We start from the raw sequence: 25,820 nt of genomic DNA, 5'->3' as shown, positions 1-25,820 counted from the left end.
GATTTTTTTGTACGAAAATAGTTACACCCAGTATTTTTAGAGCCCTTTGTTTTGGATATAATTCAGTTATTACTGAAAGGCAAACTAGGACAAATATTGTTTTAGCAAAAGAAACTGTTATCTACCGCTAAATAAACTACTGCCCAATTAGGAGTAGAATCTCCACCATTACATGCCACATACAATGCAACATTTGAAACAAATAGCTTATGTAAAAAAAGTAAATAAAAAGTGTCAAAATGTATTCTCACCTGCTCATCTCTGATCAAAATTCCTCCCTGAAAGTGTTAAAACGACCAACATTGTTAAAGTACTCGTCCACTCAAAAATGTGTGTTTCTTATGTTAGCGTCCCCTAAAATGTTTGACCTTGACTATACTAACTTGTATCAGTGTAGTTTGTCAGTACGACACATACATACAGACACTTAGAGTAGACAGTGCCAGCCACAGATCTGGCCAGCACGGAGAGTTTTCCCAGTCTTTCCCGGTTCACCTTGTGCCCTTTTGTTGACGTTGTCATCTCTGAGAGCAGGAATATCGGCTCAACTAGACTCATTTCACGGAGAAAAATCACGCGTGCACTTCATCGGTGTTGCTGTAACCGGAATGGTTTCTTTATTTTGCGGCGCACTCTAATAGACCACAGGTCAACTCAACAGCGCCCTCTAGTGGTGACATTAGTATAAGCGCACATACACATAATCTTGGCCTATAGCCAACATTCTAACACCCCCCCCCCACTTGCTCTATACTGTACACATCAGTCACAAAACGTTTACATCCCAAACATATATCTTACAAATTTTTCAATCTTGAACTTCGTTACAGGCTTGGTCATGACATCTGCAACCATATCTGCTGTTGGACAATATTCGATAGCTATTTTCCCATCAGTAAGTGAAGATCGTACGAAATGATATCTAATGTCGACATGTTTGCATCTCTGACAACATCCTGGGTTCTTTGACAAAGCGATTGCACCTTGGTTGTCCTCAAATAATTTCACTGGTGTATGTTGGCACTCATTATCCATCCCATTCAATAACTGTACAAGATACAAACTTTCTTGTGTTGTTGCAGCAAGTGCCATGTACTCTGCTTCACATGTAGACAAGGCTACTCTTGCCTGCTTCTTACTTTTCCATGAAATAACAGGCCCGTTTTTAGTTAGACTAAAGCAGTACCCTGTTGTGCTTCATCTGTCATTTTGATCTGCTGCCCAATCAGCATCACTATATCCCTCAAGTTTGAGTTTTTCATCACTTTTCTTGTAACACAACTCCTGTTTGATTGTGCCCTTCAAGTATCTTAACACATGTTTGGCTGTTACCCAGTGTTGTTCTTTTATTGCGTAAACCCAACGACCCCCCACTGCTTTTTTACCTTCTGTCACAGCCTCTCGCCCTTGACATCAAAGCGATCGCCCCTGACACCTGCTGACCCCCCCCGTCACAGCCTCTCGCCCTTGACATCAAAGTGATCGCCCCTGACACCTGCTGACCCCCCTTTCACCCCAGTACACCAGCTGGCCATCAAAGCAATTGCCGCTCTCCCTTGACATCAAAGCGATCGCCATCACCCTTAAAAAGCCTCCACTGTGGACCAGTCTTCGCTGGAACGTTGCCTTTCATGGACTTCTGCCTGCCTGCCTACCTGCCACTGAGCCAACTCCTGCTCTACCCCTGAGATCGGTTACTTCAATAAAGACTTGATTCTTCCTTACCTGGTTGTCCCGTCTGCTTTTGGGTTCTTTCCTGATACGTGACACCTTCTGGCAGTGTGGTCAGTGTGAAAGTATAATTTTCCATAAGAGAATCCATTTCCTCCTTCATAGCACGAGCCCATATTTCTGGCTTTGTTGACCTCATGGCTTCTTTGAAGGTTTGTGGTACATTACAGGCCACTCTGTAGCAGTAGTCAATATTGGTTAATATCTGGTCATTACACTCAACTTCACATTCATAGTCTTCCAAGTACTTAGGAGTTTTCCCATCTCTTTTGGGGTAATGTGCCCCATGACTCTCTCCTCTCTGTTCTGTCCGAGTGTCCTCGTTACTCTCTGGATTTTCAATAGGCTCCCAGCTCTCTTTTGGACTCTGGTCAGCCATTTTGGCTTTTGGCATGGGGGATACATATTCCTTCCCATGAAAATCATCATCAATCATTTCTGGATGTGTCTGAGTTTGGTGTTCAACGCCACTTTTTGTGATAAATTTGACTAGCCTGGGTTTTAGGACCTTCCCAGTGTCTGGGTAGTAGACTAGGTATGATGGGCTATTCTTATCATATTCTACAAAAATCTCCTTTTCACACCGTGAATCTAACTCTTGTCTTGCTTGTGTGCATAGCACACTTCACAGTTTAGTTTAGACATCACATTTTCCCTTAATTTTCCATTCCCTCTACAGTGTTCAGATAATAAAGTCTATTGTACACTTTGATGTCAAACCTGGTGCCATCCTTGTGGATGAGGTGGTTGTGTCCTTCCCGAAAGTTGACTGCAGCTCCGTTGCCCGTCGCTGCTTTAACAGAGAAAATGTCTTGTGGCTATGATGGAATATACAGCGCCTTCTTCAGCGTTGTCTTCACCCGGCGACCCTCACTGTCCAGCAGGCAGACCTCCGCTTCACCTCTCTTCAGCGCGACACCACTTGTTTTCGTCCCATCAGCCAACTCCAAAACATGTGTCTGGCTGGAAACGGTCATCAAACCTCCTAAACTTTCCGATGTCGATGATCATGTGTGACGTTGCGCCCGTATCCACCATCAGACCTCTCTGTTTTACTCCACTGACTTGACAGTCATCAATTTTGAAAGCAAAGTGTGATCCTGTGCATCCACTGCTTGTTTCACGTTGTCTCGTCTTTTCCGTCTGCACGTGGCGCTGTGAGCGGAGCTCTGGCAAACACTGCACCACTGGCTCTGTGCTTCAGTAAGGTTGCATGTCCGGGCTTTGTGGCCCTTTTGACCGCGGTTGTAGCAGGTTATCTCCGAGCTCTTTTCTTTCTCTCTCCCCCTCACTCTCATTGTTGAGCCGCTTGTCTTCATCACGTTGTCATCATCCGGGTTGCCATTAAACTTCTCCGTGCTCTCATAACTTCTCCGCTTGGTTTTGAACTCCGCAAAAGTTATCTTCTCATCACCCTGCGTTATGTGGACGGAAAACGGCTTTAATGATTCGGGCAAGCCTTTCAGAATCATAGCAATTAACAGTCCGTCGCTAAGAACCTCGTCTGCATTTCTCAGCGCTGTTATAGCCGTTTCTGCACGAATGATGTATTGTGTGACGGTCTCATTTGCCGCTTTCTGGAGAGACGTTAGCTCTGCTGTGTAGAGGCTCGTCACACCTGGCTTCCCTTTGCCAGCGTAGTGGTCCCTCAGCATTTCCAACGCTCTTCTTCCATCGTCGGCGGCTTCGCTCATAACCAGGGAGAGACTTTTGTCGTCCACAAATTGTATCAATTCAGCATATGCATCTTCATTTTTCTGTGCATCTTCGGCGACCACGTCCTCATTTTCGTCGTCATGTGGCTCTTGTAATATGGTCTCTTTAAGACCGAGCAAATGCAGATGGCCTAAAAACCTGGTTTCCCATAACTCGTAATTTTTCTCATCTCCGTCGAAGCATAGTTTGTACCATCGGTTTATACCTTCCCTTCTGGGCCCATAAACTGTTGACGTTGTAATCTCTGAGGGCAGGAATACCGGCTCAACTAGACTCATTTCACGGAGAAAAATCACGCGTGCGCTTCATCGGTGTTGCTGTAACCGGAATGGTTTCTTTCATTTGCGGCGCACTCTAATAAACCACAGGTCAGCACAACAGCGCCCACTAGTGGTGACATCAGTATAAACGCACATACACATAATCTTGCCCAGTCAATATTCTAACAGCCTTCCTCCCTTCTTCCGGCTTTGACTCCTTGCGGAAACAGCAAACCGGCAAGGCCCTGCCTGGCGCGCTGTGCTCTCACCGTGCCCACAGCCGAGCACTCCCCCGCGGAGGCAGTCCGCTCCGGCTCTCCCTCAGTCTCTCTCTCCACCCGCATCAGCCTGCCGTCTGTCTCGTCTGTCCTGTTCGTCTTGGTCGTCTGGTACATTCGCCTCCGCATGGTGTGGCGGTGGTGGTGAGGCTCCGCTTGCTTTGCTGGCCCAAGGGAGCGAACCGGTGGCTCAGCGGCCAGCGGGGAAGCTCCACAATTACGCTATCTCAGCTCAGGTGTGTCCTCCTCCCTGCTGGCGCTGACAAGCTACAGCAACCCTGTCCAATTTCTTCTACTTCCGAATTGGTTTCCGGTTCAAATATGTATGGCTGAACCGATTCAGTGCACAACTGTAGTCCAGTGACTTCCGGTTTCTACTGTAGCGGTTATACCAGTTTCCTGTTTGTTGGCGTGTGCTATTGACAATGACTTATTTTTTGCGATGCTTGCAAGATTTACCATGGATAAATGTCAACGACATACACAGAATTGTCGACAAACGTTCACCTGCACCTACCAGCAAATGGGTGAAAAGTTTCAACTTGTACATGTCAAGTTACGTTCGCAATTCCGTCCGTCCGTCCATTCATCCTCATAATTGCATCATCCGCCCCCCTCCACGTAGACTTTTTTTTTATTATGGTGAATTCTGGGGGGACGTATGTAGTGGACTATATGGGCACAATTCACCAAAATCGGTTGACGTTCTGTGTAAGGTAGACACGGGCCCTTTAAAGAAAGTGTTTCCGGGTTGACAGGGTGGCGCTAGGACGAGGATTGTTGGAGCAGCGCCATGTTGCTCGCGTTGTGATTTTGTACGGAAGAATAAATGGCACATGCGTTCGTGTAGTCAATGAGAGAAATTGTCCGTCTATACTTTCCTGCAATTTCCACAGGACGTAAATTGATATGTACAAATTGGAACTTTTCACCCGTTTGCTGGTAGGTGCAGGTGAAAGTTTGTCGACAATTCTGTGCATGTCTGTCTGTGAATGTTCTCATTCATCCAGATCATGGTTATCCAAATGAGTTGAATCAAGTGCAACTGGACTTGGTATATATCCGTGAAGACGTTTAGCCTCTCATCCAAGAGGCTTCCTCAGTTCGTGCCTTTCTGACTTTTCCTTGACTTCAGTGGAGTCGGGGTCTTGGGGGAACCCAACACAATCCAGGCTGTTTTTTTTCTGTTGGAATTTTACAATCTAACTAAAAGTCTAATGAATAACGGCTATCAAATGGAAACCTTAAAAGCCTCAGTCAAACTAAAGACGCTCAAATAATCTTCCTGTTGTCAGACAAAGAATGAACACAATCATTTTCATTTTGTTTTAAATAGGAGTTAGTTTGTTGGAGGGCAAAGAGGACATTCTGCAAGACTGGAGAGAAAAGTTCCTGAATACATACCAGGTCAGTGGCAACACACAGAAACACCATCCTCACCATCACAATCCATCACAACAACCGTTTACCTCCAAAATGTAGATTTAGGTGTGAAATGAGCTCTCGGGTCAAATTTTTATGTCTCCAGTAATTCATCAAAAACCCGTATTGGCAACCTTAAGGGACAGTTAAGTCCTCAAACCTTGAAGCGGGGGAGTTTTCTGTTGACTAAAGTTCTCCATAAATCTTCATTGTTCACAAATGTTGAAAAGTTTAACCGTATTTTATTAAATCAAACGTTAGATTATTAATAGTGTGCTTTTATTTTATTTTATTTTTGTGGTAACTCAAGATTAGAGAAAAGGACCCCACGACAACTTCTTGTCTTTTGAATTAACTTTATCTAGCTAGGACTGGCAAACTCGACAGTAACATGTAGCAGCGTGCACCGTGAACATTTGACAAGCTGGAAGGCGTAACACACACACACACACACACACACACACACACACACACACATCTACCGGAAACACAGCCGGTCTTTACAAAATAAAAGCTCATGTTACAACACCTCCCCCTTTAAATTCCAATATTCCCCAAATGTAAATGAACCTGCAAAAACAACAACAGTAATTTTTTTTGTCTTTTCAGTTTTGTTTGTTTTTAGCTGATTTACACCTCAAACATAGTATACTGGTGTCTCAGCAACAATTTACCCATATAAGCAACTGGGGGAAAAAACCCGTGTGATTTAGCATTCATTCTCCCAAAACTGTCCATTTAAATATTCAGTCTGCCTGGAGATTTGCGGGTGCAGCGTGACCTGCGCACTACCCCCAGGGACCCAGCAGGTGCCACTGGTGAGGGAATTTTAGGTGGATCTGGTGCTGGGGGACTGGAAGGGGTCTGTGTGTTAGTGTGAGAATGTCCATCCTCTCCGGGGGACACCGACACCTCTACCCGATTCTCTCTCTCTGGCAAAGTCTCTGTCAGACACGCTCCCCCAGTAGTCTGTCCCACCACAGGACGCTCCGTGGAACTGACTGTCTCTGAGTCTGTATCATGATGCAGGCGCACATGGTCCTGATGTCTGCCAAACACACGTCTGTCAGTCAGCTTAACAACATGGGAGACTGGACCACTCTGCCTGAGAATAACCCGAAGTAGCTTTTGCTGAGTGTTGTTACTGCTGAAGTTCCTCACATAGACATGGTCATCAGGTTTTAACTGTCTCTCTCGTGCATGTTGATTATGTCCCTCCTTGTGTTTTTCCTGTTTCCTTTCTGTTAAATGTTGTTATTTGATGGCACCCTTACTCATTGTGTTACAGTACATTCGGATGTGACATCGCCACGTTCTCAGTGTGTGACAGTGTGTTCTAAGAGTAGGTAGTAGAGAAATAAGACCTGCTGTATTTGCCTAAATAAATATGCCTAATGTTAAAGGCTAAAGAGAAAACAGTTGAGCTTTGCTTATCCTCCATACTCAAAGAAGAAGATTGCGCACCCCAGCTCAACAGGTTATGGGCCCAGGCAGAGTTGGACACAAGCTAGCATTTCGGAAGAAGTTTAATGCGAAGTATTTACACGGAGCTTCTACAGGCTACGTGGACCAGCTTGGAGATAAGTGAGCATTAATATCACAGAGTTTCTTAATCTGTGTTTATATTCTCAGAAGTTTTACGTGACGTATTATGCTGTAGCCAATGAAGCTAACAAGCTAGCTTAGCAAAGAAAAAGTATAGCAAGCTAATAGGCCATGATAAAATTAGCGCGTTAGCAAAATGGCAAGCAGAGCAACAGGAGTCTTGGCACCGCAGCTTTTGTTCGACAGATCCAAAGATAAGTATGACCTTTGGGAAACAAGATTCCTAGGCTGCTTACATACTCGGTAGCTAAAAGACTATTTTACGTGAGCCCACCGGCGCTAGCGAAGAATGGTTAGCTGAAGATAGGAGGAAGAATGCTGATTGCTATGCTGAGCTAATAAGACCGATAGATGATAAAAGCCTATCGCTGATAAGACATGAAACCGCTGATGATGGCAGGAAGGCTCCGAGAATACTGAAAGAACATTATTCCGGAAAAAGCAAGCCGCGCATAATAAATTTATACACGTCGTTGACCAAGCTACGCATGGCGGACAACGAGCGTGTTACGACTACATAATAACGGCGGAGAACCTCATTACGGCTCTGAGAGATGCAGGCGAGACCATGAGTGATGGACTGATCGTAGCCATGATACTAGGCGGGCTACCAGACTCCTTTAAGCCTCTAGCCATCAACATAACACAAAACGAAGATAACGTTACGTTCGCAGACTTTAAAAGAAGACTACGGGTCTATGAAGAGGCGGAGAAAATGACCACGGCAACGTCTACGGATAATGTGATGAAGACATGTGCAAGGCAAGGCCGAGGCCCCACCAAGACGCACGCTAGCAACAGAAAAGATGAAGATGCCAACGTGACGTGTACAAGTGTGGAATAAAAGGTACAAGTCAAGAAAATGTTTTCGAAAAGTGTGGCGCAGCTACTGCAAAAAAATACACACCAAGAATCCCTGCGCAAGAAAAAGGGGGACCAAGATGGTGTTAGAACAAAATAGCGATCAAGACCATCTCTTCAAGGCCAAACACACAAAGAATGAGAGACCACCAGAACACGTGAAGATGAAAGGCATCATGGTGGATGCAAGAGCAACATCCCACATTGTGAACGACATCGGAAAGTTTAAAAGCTTCGACAACTCATTCCAGCCTGACACCCATTCAGTGGAGTTAGCCGATGGGACCAAGTGCAGTGGAATAGCACAGCGAAGAGGAACGGTGATGATATGTCTACTAGACAGCGCCGGACGACAGCACAGAGCACAGGTACGGGATACACTGTACATGCCTTCATACCCACATGACATCTTTTTGGTGGCAAGAACAACAAACGGAGGGGTGACAGTCACTTTCAAGAAATGGGACATTCGCATGGATACCAAGGACGGTAGCAGGTTTGACATCCAGAAGAGTGGAAATTTGTATTACTTGCCAACTGTTGAGGAGAGTGTTGACCAATGTAAAGGGTGTCACGACATGCAAACTTGGCATGAAATTTTGGGTCATTGTAACTATGAAGATGTACAAAAGTTACAAGGTGTAGTGAAAGGCATGGAGATAAAAGGAAGCGCAGTCAGACCAGATAAGTTATGTGAAGTGTGTACACAGGGCAAATTCACCCAGATGAGAAATAGGGAGCCGGACAGAAAGGCTAAGAAACCCTTAGAACTAGTCCACACTGATTTAGCCGGTCCCATGCCAACACTGAGCATAGAAGGGTACAGATATGCACGGTCTTTTACAGACAACTACTCAGGTACCATGTTGGCATATTTTCTGAGGTCCAAGAGTGATACAGTGCAAGCCACAGTAAGGTTCTTAGCAGACATAGCACCTTATGGAGAAGTCAAGTGTATCCGTTCAGATAACGGCACTGAGTTTACAAGCCGAGACTTCCAGGCGCTGTTAACCAAGAATAGGATTAGACACGAGACGTCTGCACCCTATTCACCCCACCAAAATGGCACAGCAGAGAGAGGTTGGCGAACTCTCTATAATATGAGCAGATCGAGTTACCAGATCAGCTATGGAACTACGCTATGAAGACAGCAGCTTACGTGAGGAACAGGTGCTACAGCAGGCGCACAAAGAAAACGCCATACGAGCAGTTCAAAGGCAAGAAACCAAACATGTCCAAACTGCAGAAATTTGGATCAATGTGTTTTGCTTACAAGCAAGAGAAAGGGAAGCTAGACTCTAGGTGCGAGCAAGGTGTTTTCATTGGCTACACTAAAAACAGCCCAGCTTATCTAGTGTACTATCCAGACACAGAGAGGGTCCAAAAGCACAGGTTGGTGAAGTTCACAACCAAGACAGCCAAATAAAGGAAACACAAACACCTGAGTCATATATAGAATATGGTGATAGGAATGTACATCCCAGGGTCAGTGTTGGTGAAGAAAATGTTGATGAAAATGAAAAATGTACAGGTCAGAGTGTTCAGAGTGGAGTTTCTGGGACTTTACCTGAACAGACTGAATGCACACGGCCGGGCCAAGTCACCGAGACTGTAATCAGAAGGAACCCACCGCGAACCAAGAGGAGACCAGCTTACCTACAGGAATTCGAGACTGAGGATACGGAGGACAAATTGCAAACATGTGTGGACTCTTGTTATAGAGCAGTATGCGACATTCCTCAAACCTACCAGGATGCCATAGCATCAACAAAATCAAGGCAGTGGAAAAATGCCATGAATGAGGAGATGCGATCACTGGAGGAGAACGAGACCTTCAGCCTCACCCAGTTGCCACCAGGTAAACAGGCAGTGGAGGGTAGATGGGTCTACACACTCAGGTGTGACATTGATGGATCAGATAAATACAAGGTGAAATTCGTAGCAAAAGGCTACAGTCAGAAACCAGGAACTGACTACAAGGAGACATTCTCACCCACAGCTGATATGACAAGTGTAAGAGTGGTCATGCAGAAGGCAGCGTAGGAGAACCTAGTCTTAACACCAGATGGACGTTAAGACAGCCTATTTGCATGCACCAATTGACTGTGAAATCTATGTAGAGCAACCAGAACGTTATGAGAAAAAAATCAGAAACGTGTGAAAAGCTAGTATGCAAGTTGCATAAGTCTCTCTATGGTCTAAAGCAGTCAGGCAGAAACTGGAACGCTATGTTACATACATGTTCGAGTGAAAAGGATTTTGTACAGAATCCTGCTCATCACTGTGTGTATACAAGAGAAAAACATAACGAAAAGGTAATCTTGATAATATGGGTTGATTGATCGACGATCTGATCATAGCAGCTAGCAACAAGGGTGTACTGAAAAGTGTAAAGGGGATGCTCACCGAAAGGTTCAAAAAGAAAGACCTGGGAAAGTTGAAACATTTCTTGGGGATAGATTTTGAGCAAGCAGAAGGTCAAGTTAAAATGTCACAGAAGAGATATGTGAGCAAAATACTGGAGAGATTTGAAATGCAGGATTGCACATCCAAAGAGACTCCATGTGAGAAATGAAAGTGCCAAGAAAGTACAGAGAGGCAGTGGGAAGTTTAATTTACTTGTCCACATGCACTCGACCAGATATAAGTTTTGTAGTCATTAAACTATCTCAGCACTTTGCTGAACCAGCAGAAGAACACTGGAACACTGTAAAACACATGTTCAGATACCTCAAAGGTACAGCAGAACAGGAGTTATGCTTGAAGAGAAATGACACAGAGTTTAGGTGTAAGAGTGTACAGTGATGCTGACGGCATCAGATGTAACAGACAGACGCAGTACATCAGGCTATTGTGTCAGTCTAAGTGAAGGAAGTCTTTGATCTAATGGGGATCTCATGGAAGACAAGAAAACAACTGACAGTAGCACTATCTACTTGCGAAGCAGAGTACATGTCCTTAGCATCAGCCATACAGGAATGCATCTACCTAGAACAGCTACTCAGAGGTATAGACAAATACCAGTATGCACAAACAAAGGTGTATGAAGACAACCAAGGTGCTATTGCCCTAGCCAGAAACCCAGTAAACAGGCAGAGGTGCAAGCACATTAATATTAAGTACCACTTCATAAGGGAAACTAAATAATGGAAAGGTAATCTTGGAACGCTGTCCTACTGATCGCTGATGTAATGACAAAGCCAGCCAGCAAGCTAAAGCTAAAGAGGTTTGCTCAAGACATGTTTGGCACTTAGAAGTGCAAAGAGTGTGTTCTCATTGTCAAGGTAAAAATAAGCCTTATTTTTTGTTGTTGTTTTGTTTTTCAGGTAACCCAGTGAGCTAAGAGCGAGTGGGGGTGTTAAATGTTGTTATTTGATGGCGCTTACTCATTGTATTACGGTACATTCGGATGTGATGTCGCCACGTTCTCAGTGTGCGACAGTGTGTGTTGTAAGTGTGCGACAGTGTGTGTTGCAAGAGTCGGTAGTAGAGAGCCAAGACCTGCTGTATTTGCCTAAATAATTATGCCTAACGTTAAAGGCTAAAGAGAAAACAGTCAAGCTTTGCTTATCCTCCATACTCAAAGAAGAAGATTGCGCACCCCAGCTCAACACTTTCCACTTTGACTTTCATATCCAGGCACAGCAGGTCCAATCTTGTGTTGGGTCTATGACCCATCAGCATCTTTGCTGGAGTGCATGCAGTTGTAGTCTGGGGCGTGAGGCGGTATTTAAACAGGAAACGTGAAAGACGAGCGCTAAGTGAGTCCCCTGTTATCTGCTTCAGCCCCTTCTTCACTGTCTGAGCAGCCCGCTCCGCCAAACCATTTGAGACTGGGTGGAAAGGAGCCGTCCGTATGTGATGAATTATATTTTGTTGCATGAACTGAAATTTGAAACGTGGGACTATCACGGAAGGTTTCGGATTTTGGTGGTTCCCCACAAGTCTGACGAGTTCATCATATGGGATGATGAACCCGGTTTCTGCATTGTGGCCAAGTTCCTTATCAGCTTATAAGTCTTTGCCCCACACGCACTTAGGAGAATAGAACGCTTTTTAGCCTCGTTGGTAATCCCATTTTCAGAGAAAAAATGTCCCGACCTCTCCTCATACTCGGTCCAGTCCTCATTTCCCTCCACAAACTCACTGATAGTCCCAAATGTAGCCATCTGCACTCAAGGCTCCTCGTCCCCGCGCTGCTCCTCTTCGGCGCTGCCGCTCATGCATAGCCGCCTAGTTAACGAGCACACTGTAGCCTAGCTCGGCTAACAAAAACGGGACGACACGTCCCTAAAAAAACAGTTCAACTCGTCGCCAACAATATGTGGTAACTCCAGTTTAAAGAAAAGGACCCCACGACAACTTCTTGTATTTTGAATTAACTTTATCTAGGACTGGCAAACTCGACAGTAACATGTAGCAGCGTGAGGGCCTAACACGTGCGCGCGCACACATCTACCGGAAACACAGCCGGTCTTTACAAAATACAAGCTCATATTACAACGACCCCCCCCCCTTTTCTCCCCAATTGTACTTGGCCAATTGCCCTACTCTTCCGAGCTGTCCTGGTCGCTGCTTCACCCCTCTCTGCCGATCCGAGGAGGGCTGAAGACTACCACATGCCTCCTCCTATACATATGGAGTCGCCAGCCGCTTCTTTTCACCTGACAGTGAGGAGTTTGCCAGGAGGACATAGCGCGTGGGAGGATCATGCTATTCCCCCCAGTTCCTCCTCCCCCCCTCGAACAGGCGCCCCGACCGACCAGAAGAGGTGCTAGTGCAGTGACCAGGACACACGCCCACATCCAGCTTTTCACCCGCAGACACGGCCAATTGTCCCTTTTCACATGACGCCAGAGAACTTCCGTTCTGACTCCTTGCAGGGTATGCTAACTTCCGGATGGACTATGGAGTTTACACAGTCGCTCACAAACTTGCCTGAAATACGGCTAGATGATGTACCACGGATTGCCGAAACATTTGCATTAACCAAATGGTCCAAACTCGACAAAGGCTACAAATTCTTCACCGAATGGTACCTGTCTGATTATGCTAAATAACTTATGTTAAAGGCAATAACTTTAAATCATAGTCAGAAAAAAACAAGCTCTTGAGAGAGAGAGAGAGAGAGAGAGAGAGAGAGAGAGAGAGAGAGAGAGAGAGAGAGAGAGAGAGAGAGAGAGAGAGAGAGATCTTGAATTCAACTAAATAACTTATGGAAAGATCGCGCCATCTCAACCAATCTGAAAATGAAGATACTACAAACAGTCGTATGGCCAGTCATGATATACGGAAGTGAAGGATGGACTTTGCCTAAAATAGATGAAAAGAAAATCAATCTGCCGAAATGTGGTTTTGCCGCCGTTTGCTGAGATTATGTTGGATAGAAAAACGAACAAGTGAAAGTGTGCTACAGCAACTTAGAACAAATATGATCCTTCTGTCAACCATTCAGAGACGAAAACTAAAATATTTCAGCTATGCTATGTGTCATAAGACCTACAGTATTATGAAAGATAGATAGATAGATAGATAGATAGATAGATAGATAGATAGATAGATAGATAGATAGATAGATAGATAGATAGATAGATAGATAGAGAGACAGACGGGCGGTCAGACTGATAGATAGATAGATAGATAGTCAGAAAAAATACTTTAAAGACAGACAGACAGAACCATAGTCATAATCATTTGACTATGATTAGCTAGTCTTAACGTTACCTTTCAAAATTACTTCAGGTTGAGCATTCCTGCATTTTCAGAAGTCGTCTCTACATCCATGAGTCGTCTACAGCGCAAACAGAAGTGAAGATAACCTGCTTTGCGGAAAGGCGGAAATTAATTAATGTCATTGGGAAAAGGGCCTATCATGTCTGTAGGGACGCCAAACCAAGCCGGAGGTAACATGGGGATTTGAATCGGCGATCCCTGTGTTGGTAGGCAATGGAATAGACTGCTACGCTACCCTGATGCCCATGTGCTTTTATTTTATTTACAAATTTGTCAGTTGGCTTTGTGAGACTTGTACTGATGACTTTGGATTGCCAGCTGTATTTTCCACATGAAGTCATTTGACTGGCCACACAATGCCACACTATGAAATATAAAGTTTGTCCTCTTTTGTCTCCACAGTTGTGAACCACTTTTTCTCATGTTGCTGCCTCCTCTTTTTTTTTATCACAATTTTTAATAAATGGGTAATTGCTACAAATGTTGAACAGATGTGTTATGTGGTTTTTTTTCCAGACTGGGCTGATGTTCTGGCCATTCATGCAGGTAAAATAGTTAAGTTATGTTGACAATTTCTTCATTAAAATAATCACATGTCGTTTTTTTAGCAAGACATACTATGACTAGCTTTGCAGAAGAGATTTGGGGAACAGACCTTTGTATGTTCGATAAATAAGAAAATGTCATTCTTATTGTCCGAAACCATTATCCTAATATGATAATAATAATAATAATAATAATAATAATGATAATAATCTTAATGTAAAAAGGAATTAAAATTGGATGTTATTCTTTTAATTATTTTACATTTCAAAATTGAATTTGATTTCTTAACGAGGTCTAGTATTTGGCAATATGGGAACAACCATTTAAGTGGTACTTGCAGATAAATGCATTTTGAAGTGATTTAACCTCAATTTGTGCTAACGAAAGTTGCTACTTTCCGAAACAACTGTTTGTGATCACACGTCAGCAAACTGTTCAGAGGTGTGAAACAAGTGATATCCCATGATGCAAAAATGCATATAAAAGCACAATTTTTATCTCCATCAGTTTGTGAACTTTGCCCTGGTGCCTCTGTATGTGCGGACCACCTTCACCGGCTGCTGTGCCTTCATCTGGGCCACCTTCCTCTGCTTCTCCCGTCAGACTGGAGATGGGACAGCCGGTGCTGCTCTGGCCTGGATATTTGCCCCCAAAGACTTGAAGACAGAGCTGACAGTTCAGGAGGCAAGGCCTCCAGACAAGCAAGTAGACTTTAAAGAGATTCAAAATGCACCCAAAGATGGGACGGCAAATTCCAAACCAGCACAGGACTGAAAAAACATGGTACTGGTTAGGTTTGCTGTAATGGAGGGGGCAAAACCTAAAGAGGAGATTCCTGGTTTGAAACTGGAGGTGACAGAACCTGTGGTCCATTGCCCTGTTTAGCTCAGTGGCTTGAAAGAGCCAGGGGTTATTTCCCCCAAGGCCGTCTGTTCCAAATTTTTACATTGATTGTATATGCAAAATATGATAAGGGTTATTGCAACTGGCTCACCTTTACAGTTACTCGCCCCCTGCACCATCTGTGAGCCAGTCGCATCACTCTCTCCTTCTTTCCCTCCCTCAAGCCACCTCCTTGCAAACTGGGCTGAGTGGTTTCTGCACTTTTTCAAATGGGAACCCCCCCCCCTCTTCCTCGATGTTTCATCGATTTAAGCCCATGATATCTCGGCTGGGGGGGGGGGGGGGCTCGACAGTAGAACCGGTGTCCTGGTATGACCCCAGCTGTCCACCACTCAACTCTAGATGCTGTTAGCCCGTCACCAGGTTGGTTCTGCCACCGCTCATTCCCCTTTATCCAGATCCACCGGGATGCTGCTTCTGCCTGTTTGGTGATGTTGGCTACCAGCTGCTTCCTAGCCGGGCAGTCAATCCCAAGCAGTCCAAGAGCTCTCCAGAGTGACCGCATAAAATCCTCCTCATATTTCTGTTCTTCTGAACACTATCTGTATTTATTGTTCACGTTTGTCTTAATATTCAGTTAATTTACCATTATTTATTTTCGTTAGCCCTAATCAAAGATAGATGTATGTAATAAAGATAGATGTAGATGTATGGTGGAAAGAGTAGTAGAAGCATGAGGGAAATCATTACCTTTGCAGAAAAGTGTCTACCAAATGAAATGTATTTAGAATGTATAGAAGTTCATAAAGAATATCAGACATGGGCGATGTAGTTCAGTTTAAATATCATTGGCTGCATTCATAAATGTAGTCTGCCTGGAAAAATACAGCCTGGGTTCTGTTTCAACAGACTAAAAGGAGATTCAGTATTGTTATGTGAGAAGTTGGCTTATCTGATACTGGAAGAGGAATATGCTCAATTATTGCCAATCACACGTAACCCTCTCTCCAGGACAAGATTTAAAAGACCATATAGAGCAGGAATGGGCATCATGGGCCAGTGTGGGTGCAGGTCTTTGTTCCAACCAAGCAGTTACCCACCTGAGTCTACGAATCAAGGTCCTTAGAATAGACTATTGGTTAACTAATAGAATCAGGTGTGTAACTGCTTGATTGGAACAAAGACCTGCACCCACACCGGCCCTTTCTGGATCATGTTGCCCATCCCTGATATGGAGGTACCTTTTAGAGAAGGACCTCTTTCCACTGTGTGGAGCGGCAGCTAACTTTGGAGCGTTGTCTCTTAGCACCTGGTTACCTTCGTAGTGTAGTGAATTCAGGGGTAGCCGGGACGCAAACCCGGGACCGCACTAAAGGTCCAAGTGAGTCTAGTCATCAGTGATCATTACACTACCCCACTCCTTCGGGAAGCCAGCATACCAGCTCCCTCACACCTCTGGGTGCACGCACTTCCGATGGCCTCACAGTCTCACCATCCCACTTCTCACACTAATGTAGCAAAATCAGTGGGCAGCCGGGAATCCACCGCAGCTGGGGCACGAACCCGAGTCACCCACACCACTACGTTAACCAGTCGACTAAAGGGTCCAACCCGTTAGCCAAAGTCATTCATGATCATTACACTACCATCAGCATCTCCTACTTAGCTTGAACCAGTGCTGTCAGGCTGAGATAATGTCAGATCTTCAGAGATCTAAACAGGAATTCAGAAGATGTTGTGAATACAGGATCAGTCTACTTATGCTTTGGTTGCACTGGAAAAATGAATTTACTCAGCACTTTTTTATCGAGATGTCAACATGACAGAAGTTAGTATATTGCACAAAGAAGCTGTCAACTGATGCTGCAGTAAGCAGAGCACATAGAATGATCTAATCAGAGAATCTAAAGTGAGGGTACGTTTGTAAAGTGCCAATCAAGAACAAAGCAACTCAAACGAGCCTAAAGTTCAAATAATTGTTCTGTGAAGCCCAAAATATACATTTCCTTGTCCTAAAAATATACGCTTGAAATATGTCACAGTCCAGCAATGGCATGGTGCTGGTGATGATCAGTTTGTGAATATTTAATTTTGATGTGTGAAAAAGCCTCTATTTACTGTGTATGACTATGAAAACACTACCCTAACGCTGCTTCACTTCTGACCTGCCCCGTCATTCACATTTCCTCCTTTGTCAAAGGTAGGTGTTTGTGATTTAGTGTTTTGAAATCCAGTCTATAGCCTTGCCTTTAGTCATCAAATCTCTCCACCCAGCCTCTCTCTGACGTATGCTGGTGAGGAGGATGACTCTCTCCACCACGTTGGCCGTGTTACTGCCTTGAGAAAACACTTTGAACTTGTGCATGTGAAGAACAATCTCAAACAGATGGGAGTGGTTTTATTCCAGTTTTATCCGGGAAGGGAGGAAATTGTTGCACCTTTGGAAGGGCGGTACTTGAAATCCAAGTTGATTCTGCTGTTTTAGATTTCAGACTCTTGTGGTTTTACAGAGAGAGGGAGACTTTTATCCAGGCCTTTTCTTTTACAACCATTTCATAGTGTTTTTTTTCAATTAACAGCAATTCCACCTCTGCATATTATTGTGTCATCAGACATAAAGTGTGAAGAAATAATTGTTGTATTTCTGGCTACTGACAGCGTTGTTGATCCTTACTTAACCCTGAATGGATATGTAGGTTCAGTGGTGTTCCCATGTAACCCTGAATTTCTTTTCATTTCTTTTTTTTCCCCCATTTTTCTCCCCCAGTTGTACTTGGCCAATTACCCCACTCTTCCGAGCCGTCCCGGTCGCTGCTCCACCCCCTCTGCTGATCCAGGGAGGGCTGCAGACTACCACATGCCTCCTCTGATACATGTGGAGTCACCAGCCGCTTCTTTTCACCTGACAGTGAGGAGTTTCACGCTATTCCCCCCAGTTCCCCCTCCCCCCTGAACAGGCGCCCCGACCGACCAGAGGAGGCGCTAGTGCAGTGACCAGGACACATACCCACATTCGGCTTCTCACCCGCAGACACGGCCAATTGTGTCTGTAGGGACGATCAACCAAGCCGGAGGTTAACAAGGGGATTCGAACTGGCAATCCCCGTGTTGGTAGGCAGCAGAATAGACCGCTATGCTACCCGAACGCCCAACCCTGAATTTTTTAAGTTATCCACGCTAACACAATGCAATCCAATTAAAGATCTCACGTATTCTGAAGAAGAATATTGAAAAGACTTGTTCACGATTAATTACTGTTACTGAGTGCAATGAAAATCATATAGATTTGTACTGATTTATCAACGCTCAGTTTTAATACAGACCTCAGCACCTTGGTTATTTCATATCAGGTTTACCAATTTTTGCAGACGTTTGTTTCATGGCTGTATCTCTGTGTGACATCATACCTATAATGATATCAGTATAGAAGGAGTAATGCTTGTAGCTGTGTCGTCTATTGCCATATATCGGGGGGGGGGGGTTCTACATAATTTATGGCATATCAGAATACCTGTTCATTATATACACTGGTAATTTGGAACAAGACTGTGTTACCTGGTCTTAATTGTTGTATTTTGCTGTACGTCACTGGAAACAATAAGTCAAATGAAGATAGGTTGCATTTTGGTTATCTCTACCTTGCACAATAGAGTTGATTAGGTAACAGTTTAATGTAACATTATTAGCGATTGTTCTTTATACTAATTTGATTTGCATGCAGAGTGGTGAAGCACAGCAACTTGATTGGCACTATTTATGTGACTGACTTATTTGAACATGTTATTTGCACTTGATAGTCTAATCCTGAATAAAAAGAAAAAAAATTGATCCCGAATAACAGAAAACTGAGTAGTTTCATTATTTCTCTCCTGAACTGGCTTTACTGGTGACGTAAGCGGTATATTTCTTGCAAAACCAAAGCAAACATACTACTGTAAAGAACGAATGGTTCATTTATTAGCAAGTAAAACAACAGGGGGCAGGGGGGGGGCGACAGGAAGAGCAGGTCATCTAGTAACTAGAAGGTTGCCGGTTTGATCCTCTGCTCCTCCCGGCAAAAATATCGAGGTGTCCTTGAGCAACACACCTAACCCCTAACTGCTCCCGATGAGCTGGTTGTTACCTTGCATGGTTAAAGTGCTTCACAATGAATGCTTGCGTGCGTGTGAGCACACCTTGTACCCATCAGGGAGCCCGGCTTGCAGGGTGACAGCTTGTTTATTTTGGCTGCTGTAACAGCAAGTCAGTGTTCTTCTCCTGGCTCTCTCAGTCCCTGTGGCATCTTAACCCCCCCCCCCCCCACCACCACCACCACCACCTCTCAAAAATGGAGATGCCAGCAGCTTATTGATAAATTTGTATCTTTAATAGTGACAGTAGTATGTAGGAGCAGGAACACCTCGCCTTAACCCAAACTGCCTTATAGACTGCCTTATCTATAACTCCCCTCTTGGGCCTATTCTTATCAAGTGATTTGTCTTCATTACCATTTATCATGACGAGCGCATTAAACTAAAACTTATACATTGGTGGAATAACCAAATAATACGTCTCTGACAGCCGACAAAACCCTACTTCTAAAGCCAGTGGCGGCATAAATGGCGGTATATATATATATTCCCTAATTTGACGGTGTGTCGGTGCACTTGGGTGTTTTCACTCATTACAGTCGCCTCGTACGCACTGCGCATGCTCCCTGCATCCCTCTGCCCCCTCCACACGTCAGGGTCTCCGAAAGCGTGAATAAAGATGCTCAGCGCCTGGGCTCGCCGGAGCCTCGTCACCGGGCGAAGCTGAATTATTTACAAGAAGACGGAGAGGAGACCGATACGCGTTAACGCTGACGGAGGACCCCTTCACGCGGCTGGCTGGCTTATAACGACCGATTTTGGGCGATGGAATTGAAGAAATCTATCTCGGCGACCGAGAGAGCGCTGAGGAGCTACGGCGCCGTGTCGGAGACGGCGTGGACCGGGGAGCAAGGTAACCGGACGGCTGCCAGCCTCCGACGGGCTACGCTGCAAAAAAACATGTTTTAACGATGCATCAAAACCCCACCGGGACCGATTTACGTTCATGTCTCAGACATACGTCGAGGCTGGATTTACCGCTGCCGGTGCCACAAGGCCTATATTACTCTAATTGGCCAGATCATTAACGTCTATTTAACAAGTAAGGCAGCCTCACGTCTTAGCATGTGACGTTCAGTGTCTGCAATGAATGGAGTAAATAAAGTAGACACAAGTGTAATTTGTGACGAGGGATGCACCCCCAGTCTAAATTTAACCCAAAAAGCAAGCCAAATACGTGTTCTGACGTGTTGTGGTGCTTTGGTAGACCGGGTTCGTCTGCAGATGAACTGGGCCAATGCAGAGCTATGGGTCAGGAAAATAACCGTCCGTTGTGTTTCAGTTACAAAACTGAAACACAACAGTCAATCACTTGACTCCCCTGCAGGGGTTTTCAACACGGGCCGCTGCATTTCCCGCTGAAAGTGTTGGTGCTAAAATGTCTGACGCTGCAAAAGTCCGCTAGCAACACATTATAATGTCGGAGAGCTTGGAAGAGACAATGTTTGTTAATTCAGTTTAAATCGTGCAAAGTATATCGTCACTAGCTATTTAAATACAGTGTTGTCAGTCCTCAAGTCATAAAGAACACAATGCAAGGATTTCACCATATAAAATGGACTATCCTTGATTTGAAATTATTCAAATAAAGATTTAACACCATCAATAGTAGATGTGGGGTGGAGGAGAGAAACTCAGACTATTTCAACCCTGAGATGAGGGAAAAAATTATCTGGTTATTTCTAGCCCTCTCTCCCTCCCTTAATCTGTCAATCTCTCTGTCTCTGCGTGTCTCTCTCTCTCTCTCTCTCTCTCACACACACACACACACCACACGCGTGCGCGCACACGAAGTGACTGAAGTGGACATTAATTAAGGCCTTATTCTTGCCCAGTTCAGGGTGTGCCATCAGTAACATGCAGAGAGAGAGATTCCCACACTCCTTACCTCTCGTCTGCAGTCGTGTTTAGCTCGTAGTTTGTGTTTGTTTTCACCATGTGCTGTGGGCAGTCCAGTGGCAGCAGCAGCTATGTAAGAGCAGCAGCACTCTATGAAGTATTATAACTACCCACGGCTGTTGAACCGGATGTGATACAGATGCTGTCATTTCCCTCTTATCGACATCCTAAAGCCAGGTGCTTACCATGGTTATCAGACACCGATAAACCACGTGGAAGTGTGCTGATCTGCTGGTCTGTTTGAATGCAGTTGGATTGATTAATTAATTGGATTGGGTTCATTAGTGAGGGTGGCTGGTTTGTATTTAGCAGAGATGCTGAAGGCGTGCTATACAAGGACAGCTTGTGTGCAGCTACTAACTGAAAACAAAACGTAGTGAACTTGGACTTTATCTCACTAGATAGACCTTACTGAAATTGCAGTATCAATGAAATCTGTATTTCATTGATGAAAACTGTCTCCAGTGGCTCTAATATTACCACTACTGCAATTGCTGCTGCTGCTACTACTACTACTACTACTACTACCAGCTGACATGTATCTTAAACTCCAGAGATCTCTTTTGTGCTCCATAGTATGTTAGTTTTGATAGTGTGTGCGTACATATGTGCATGCGTGTGTGTGCGCGTGTGTATGTCTGTGTGTCTCTGTGCGTGTGTGTGTATATCTGAGTGTGTCTGTGTGTCTGTGCGTGTGTGTTTGTGTGTGCATGCATGTGTCTGTCTGTGCGTGCTTTTACGTGTATGCATGTGTGTGTGTGTGTGTGTCTGTGTGTGTTTGTGCGTGCATGCATGCGTGCGTGTGTGTGTGTGTGTGTGTCTGTCTGTCTGTCTGTCTGTGTGTGCATCCAGCTGCATAGTGGATTAAAACAGCCTTCTCAGTAGAGATGGGGCAGTAGACAGAGCCTCTTTGCATCTCAGTCATGACATGACATGACATGACGTGACGTGACGTGACGTGACGTTACGTTACATGACATGACATGATATGCATGACATTACGTTACGTTACGTTACGTTATATTACATTACATTACATCGGCTATTGGCTGTATGAGTGAGAGAGGGAAAGAAAGACAGTGAGAGACATCAAGTTTATTTAAAGTGCATTTTTACAAAAGCGTCTCAAAGGACATCAGCAATAAAAGCAATAACATACTAAGAAGTAGAAAAAAGGGGGGAAGGAAACAATTCAATAAAATAAAAACAAGTCCGATTTATTAGTAGAACCCTAACAGATAAGTCCCAAAGGGCTTTACAATCACATCAAGTCCTCCAGCACATGCAAATGGAAATGAATGACAATGTCCAGCATCCCTTATCCTCCCACCACCAACCAACCCCAGAAAACAACATCATAACAGCAATTTGTCAGAACAAATGGAAAATAATCAAAGAAGAAAAAAAAAGGTAAATCCGACATGAAATTGTACGGTCGGATTAATTCAAAAGAATAATAGCCAGTCAATAAACAGGCACAGACCCCCCCCACACACACACACACATACACACACACAGCAGGTCTGGAGCTCCAGCTGATGATAGTATCATGACTGACTGAGAATGAATAGGTTTTGATTGAAAGACTTTAATACTTAATACGACTAGCCTGCCTGTTTGCAATATATGGTCCATTCGCGAGGTGGGCAGCCTGTTGGGAATAAACATTATGAGGTGATACATCCCCAGTGCATGGCCCGGTCCACCTCATCTGCTCATCTCTGCTCTCCACGCCTCACTGCACTACCTCGGCGTCCTCTGTCCGTATATACGCTTATGGATGATGGTTCAATATGAGAGAGACATTAAGAAGGAAAACAGGGCTGCCCTGCACAAGCCTCCGCATGCTGTGGTGAGTCAGCGCCCGTCTCAGCACTTCTCTATGAGAGCAGCACACACACACACAGAGGCGCACACTCACTCACTGTGGCTCATGGAGGAGGACTCTCCTACGCTGTTGTGTGGATACATACAACTAACTCGGAATTTACTCTTTAACATAACTGTACACCTAGAGTTGCATTCAGTTTACCTTTCCATTGTCAGGATAGTCCGAAAAACACTTCACTTTTCAGGAATGGGGGGGGGGGGGATTTTTCTATTGATAACAATGTGTTCGATGTTTTTCAGTGAGCACACACTATTATATATATATATATATATATATATATATATAGTATATATTGTGGAAATTGCAGGAAAGTAGAAACGGACAACTTCTCTCACTGACTACACACTCACTGCATGTGTCATTTATTCTTCCATACAAAATCGCAATGCGAGCAACATGGCACTGCTCCAACCATCCTAGTCCTCGCTCTGCCCTCTCAACCTGGAAACCCTTTCTTAAAGGGCCCGTGTCTACCAATTAAGGTGAATTGTGCCCATATAGACGGGTTTCCTTTTTACAAACATTACTGGGTGAGTGCGCAGCCAGGGGGCAAAACCGCTTTGGTAGCTCTCAAAAGATTATGAGATGCATAATCTTTTGAGAGCTACCGAAGCGGTTCCCTAATGAAAATGTTCAACATTTTCCACCCATCTTTTTGGCGGTTTGTGCAGTTTATTACACAACAACTGCATGTCATCTCTGCTGTATCTGAGCTCTATCTTGGTTAAAATCTCTGCGCTATAGCTGCTTTCTGCCCCCTAGTTGCGCACGCGTCTCCGTGATGACGTTGCATGGAAACCCTCCTATAGTCTGCTACACGTGTCCCCCCAGAATTCACCATAGTAAAAAAAGTCAACATGGAGGAGGGCGGATGACCCGGCCACAACGGCTTCGCTGAACAGGTGCGGAGGCCGGGGTGCCTACAGGAGGGACCTTAAGGACCCTGTGGCGCGGGGGTAGGGCGGGTGGTGTAGGAAAATTAGAGGCTTTGTTGGGGGGTGGGGGCAGAGTAGGAGGGCGCCCCCGCTGTGGGGGCTGGGCAAATCCAACAGGTCGGTCCAAGTCCAGGTGCTCCGGTTTGAGGTGATCTACTGAAATGTGCTCTGGCTTATTGCCAACTTCCACGACAAAGTGTTTGTTTCCGGTCTCCAGGACGTGGAACAGCCTGTCATAGGGAGGCTGCAGGGGTCCACGGTGGGCGTCGTGGTGGATAAAAATGTATTCTACCGACTGCAGACTTGCGGGGATGAGACTGTGGGAGGCCATGTTGCAAAGTGGGGACCGATGCGAAAGCTCTGGCATTTAGTCCATGGGCCAGACGATATTTCGGTACACTCAAGGTGGCAAAACTTACTTATAATTTTTGAAAGGATCCACGTCTGTAGATGATATTTTGGTATGATAACCATTCCTGAGTGGCAGCTGTATCACAGTTATCAGCTCATGAAGTTAACCACCCGCTAAACTAAATTGCATTTTAGACGCTGGTGCATATCCTGGTTTAGCCTCATGGTCAGGACATTTTTCAATGTTCTATAATATTGTCTTTGGTATCATTTTAAAGGGGACCTTCTTAGCTTTCATTCAAGCCCTGTTGTGGATATTTCTCACAAATATAGAGGTCACTTGAGCTCTTCAACCCGTCAATAACACACATCTTTCTGCAATTTTCGCCTAAACTATATACTTTCTTTTAGCCCTGTGGCATCTAGGAATATCAGGGACACAAAACACAAAAACTGGAATACTCACAGGACTGTAAAGATTCAGGAAATGTATAATATACCCATACTATTTCATTGTGTGAGGTGATTGTGAGCCTTAAATGAGAACTAGACCAAAGCCAGTTAGGTCACAAACTGGTCTCTATACATTTGTTTAAATACACAATCAAAATACATGATAAAAAGGAATACCATAGTGAGGTAATGAACTATTTTAATATTTTAAACAACATTGACATTTACATATACTTAGTCAATGATACATGTAATCCCATATCATTAGTGGGTATATGTAATGGTAATGGGTAGGGTAATGGGTATATGTGAATATGGTTACATTATTGTTATCAAGCTCTGGGTAACCAAGTCCAGAATCAACATCCTGTGCATCAATAGACTACTACCACAGTAATACCATCAGAATCATCACACTGTCATTCATCAAACTGCTCGTTTCTCTCATCATCTGACTCCCCAAGTTCAAAGTCCAGTTCTGGACCATCCTGCTGTTTTTGGTTACTGCAGGTCTGTAACCTGCACATGTCTGTGCATGGAAGTCCATTTGACAGGCACATGCAGCTTGGCATTTTGCATGAATGCACACACTTGCATGTTAGCATTTCCAAGACCACATCTGGTGCAGGTGGGGAGCGCATCCAGTAAATGGCCAGCTTGCCTTCATCGTCTGTCCATCCATACTCAGTAGGGCTTGGCACCACAGGGTTAGCCTGCAGACAGCACTTCCATATTGCTGCCTGATAGTTGGCTCGTTGAACATGCATAAAGAGACAGTCTCTACATGGTGGCAGCTGGCTGGACTCAACCTCTCCCCTTTTGGTGCAGAAGAGCTGGTAACGCAGTTTGTTCACCTCAGCAGTGCTGCTATTAGCAACATACATCCGACAGGTGAACTGCTCAATTTTCTGGAACAGCTCATCACTCACATTCCATGTCTGTCCCAGTTGACTAAAAGTCTCTTGGCAGGAAGTGTGCTTTCTCACTATCTTCAGGGCATTCAGCTTCCCTCGACCAGCGAATGCACTGACAGTGTCGCAGCCTGTGAAGGCATGTAAGCCAATTAGGCTGTCACAGATGCTGTCTCCAAGTGAACTTGCCAGTTTGGTGATGTCGACAAACCGTGTGCGGTTCTGAGTCCCACACTTCTGGTAGATGGGACAGGT

General features: G+C 44.6%; 1 protein-coding gene across 2 annotated transcripts in view; it reads left to right on the top strand.

Moving 5' to 3' along the window:
• bmerb1 (bMERB domain containing 1) overlaps nucleotides 1–25,820 on the top strand; it is a 66,161-nt gene that overhangs the window by 1,483 nt on the left and 38,858 nt on the right. The window contains exon 1 of one of the 2 annotated variants that reach the window (XM_056280729.1): nucleotides 19,891–19,978. The exons of the other annotated variant lie outside the window; for it this stretch is intronic. Coding sequence (XP_056136704.1) covers nucleotides 19,891–19,978 — 88 coding nt within the window. Of the gene's footprint in view, nucleotides 1–19,890; nucleotides 19,979–25,820 lie in introns of those variants that run through there. 2 annotated transcript variants of the gene reach the window in all.

This window comes from Lampris incognitus, chromosome 5, assembly GCF_029633865.1.
Source record: "Lampris incognitus isolate fLamInc1 chromosome 5, fLamInc1.hap2, whole genome shotgun sequence".
NCBI lineage: Eukaryota > Metazoa > Chordata > Actinopteri > Lampriformes > Lampridae > Lampris > Lampris incognitus.
This window is presented reverse-complemented; position numbering and strand designations above follow the sequence as displayed.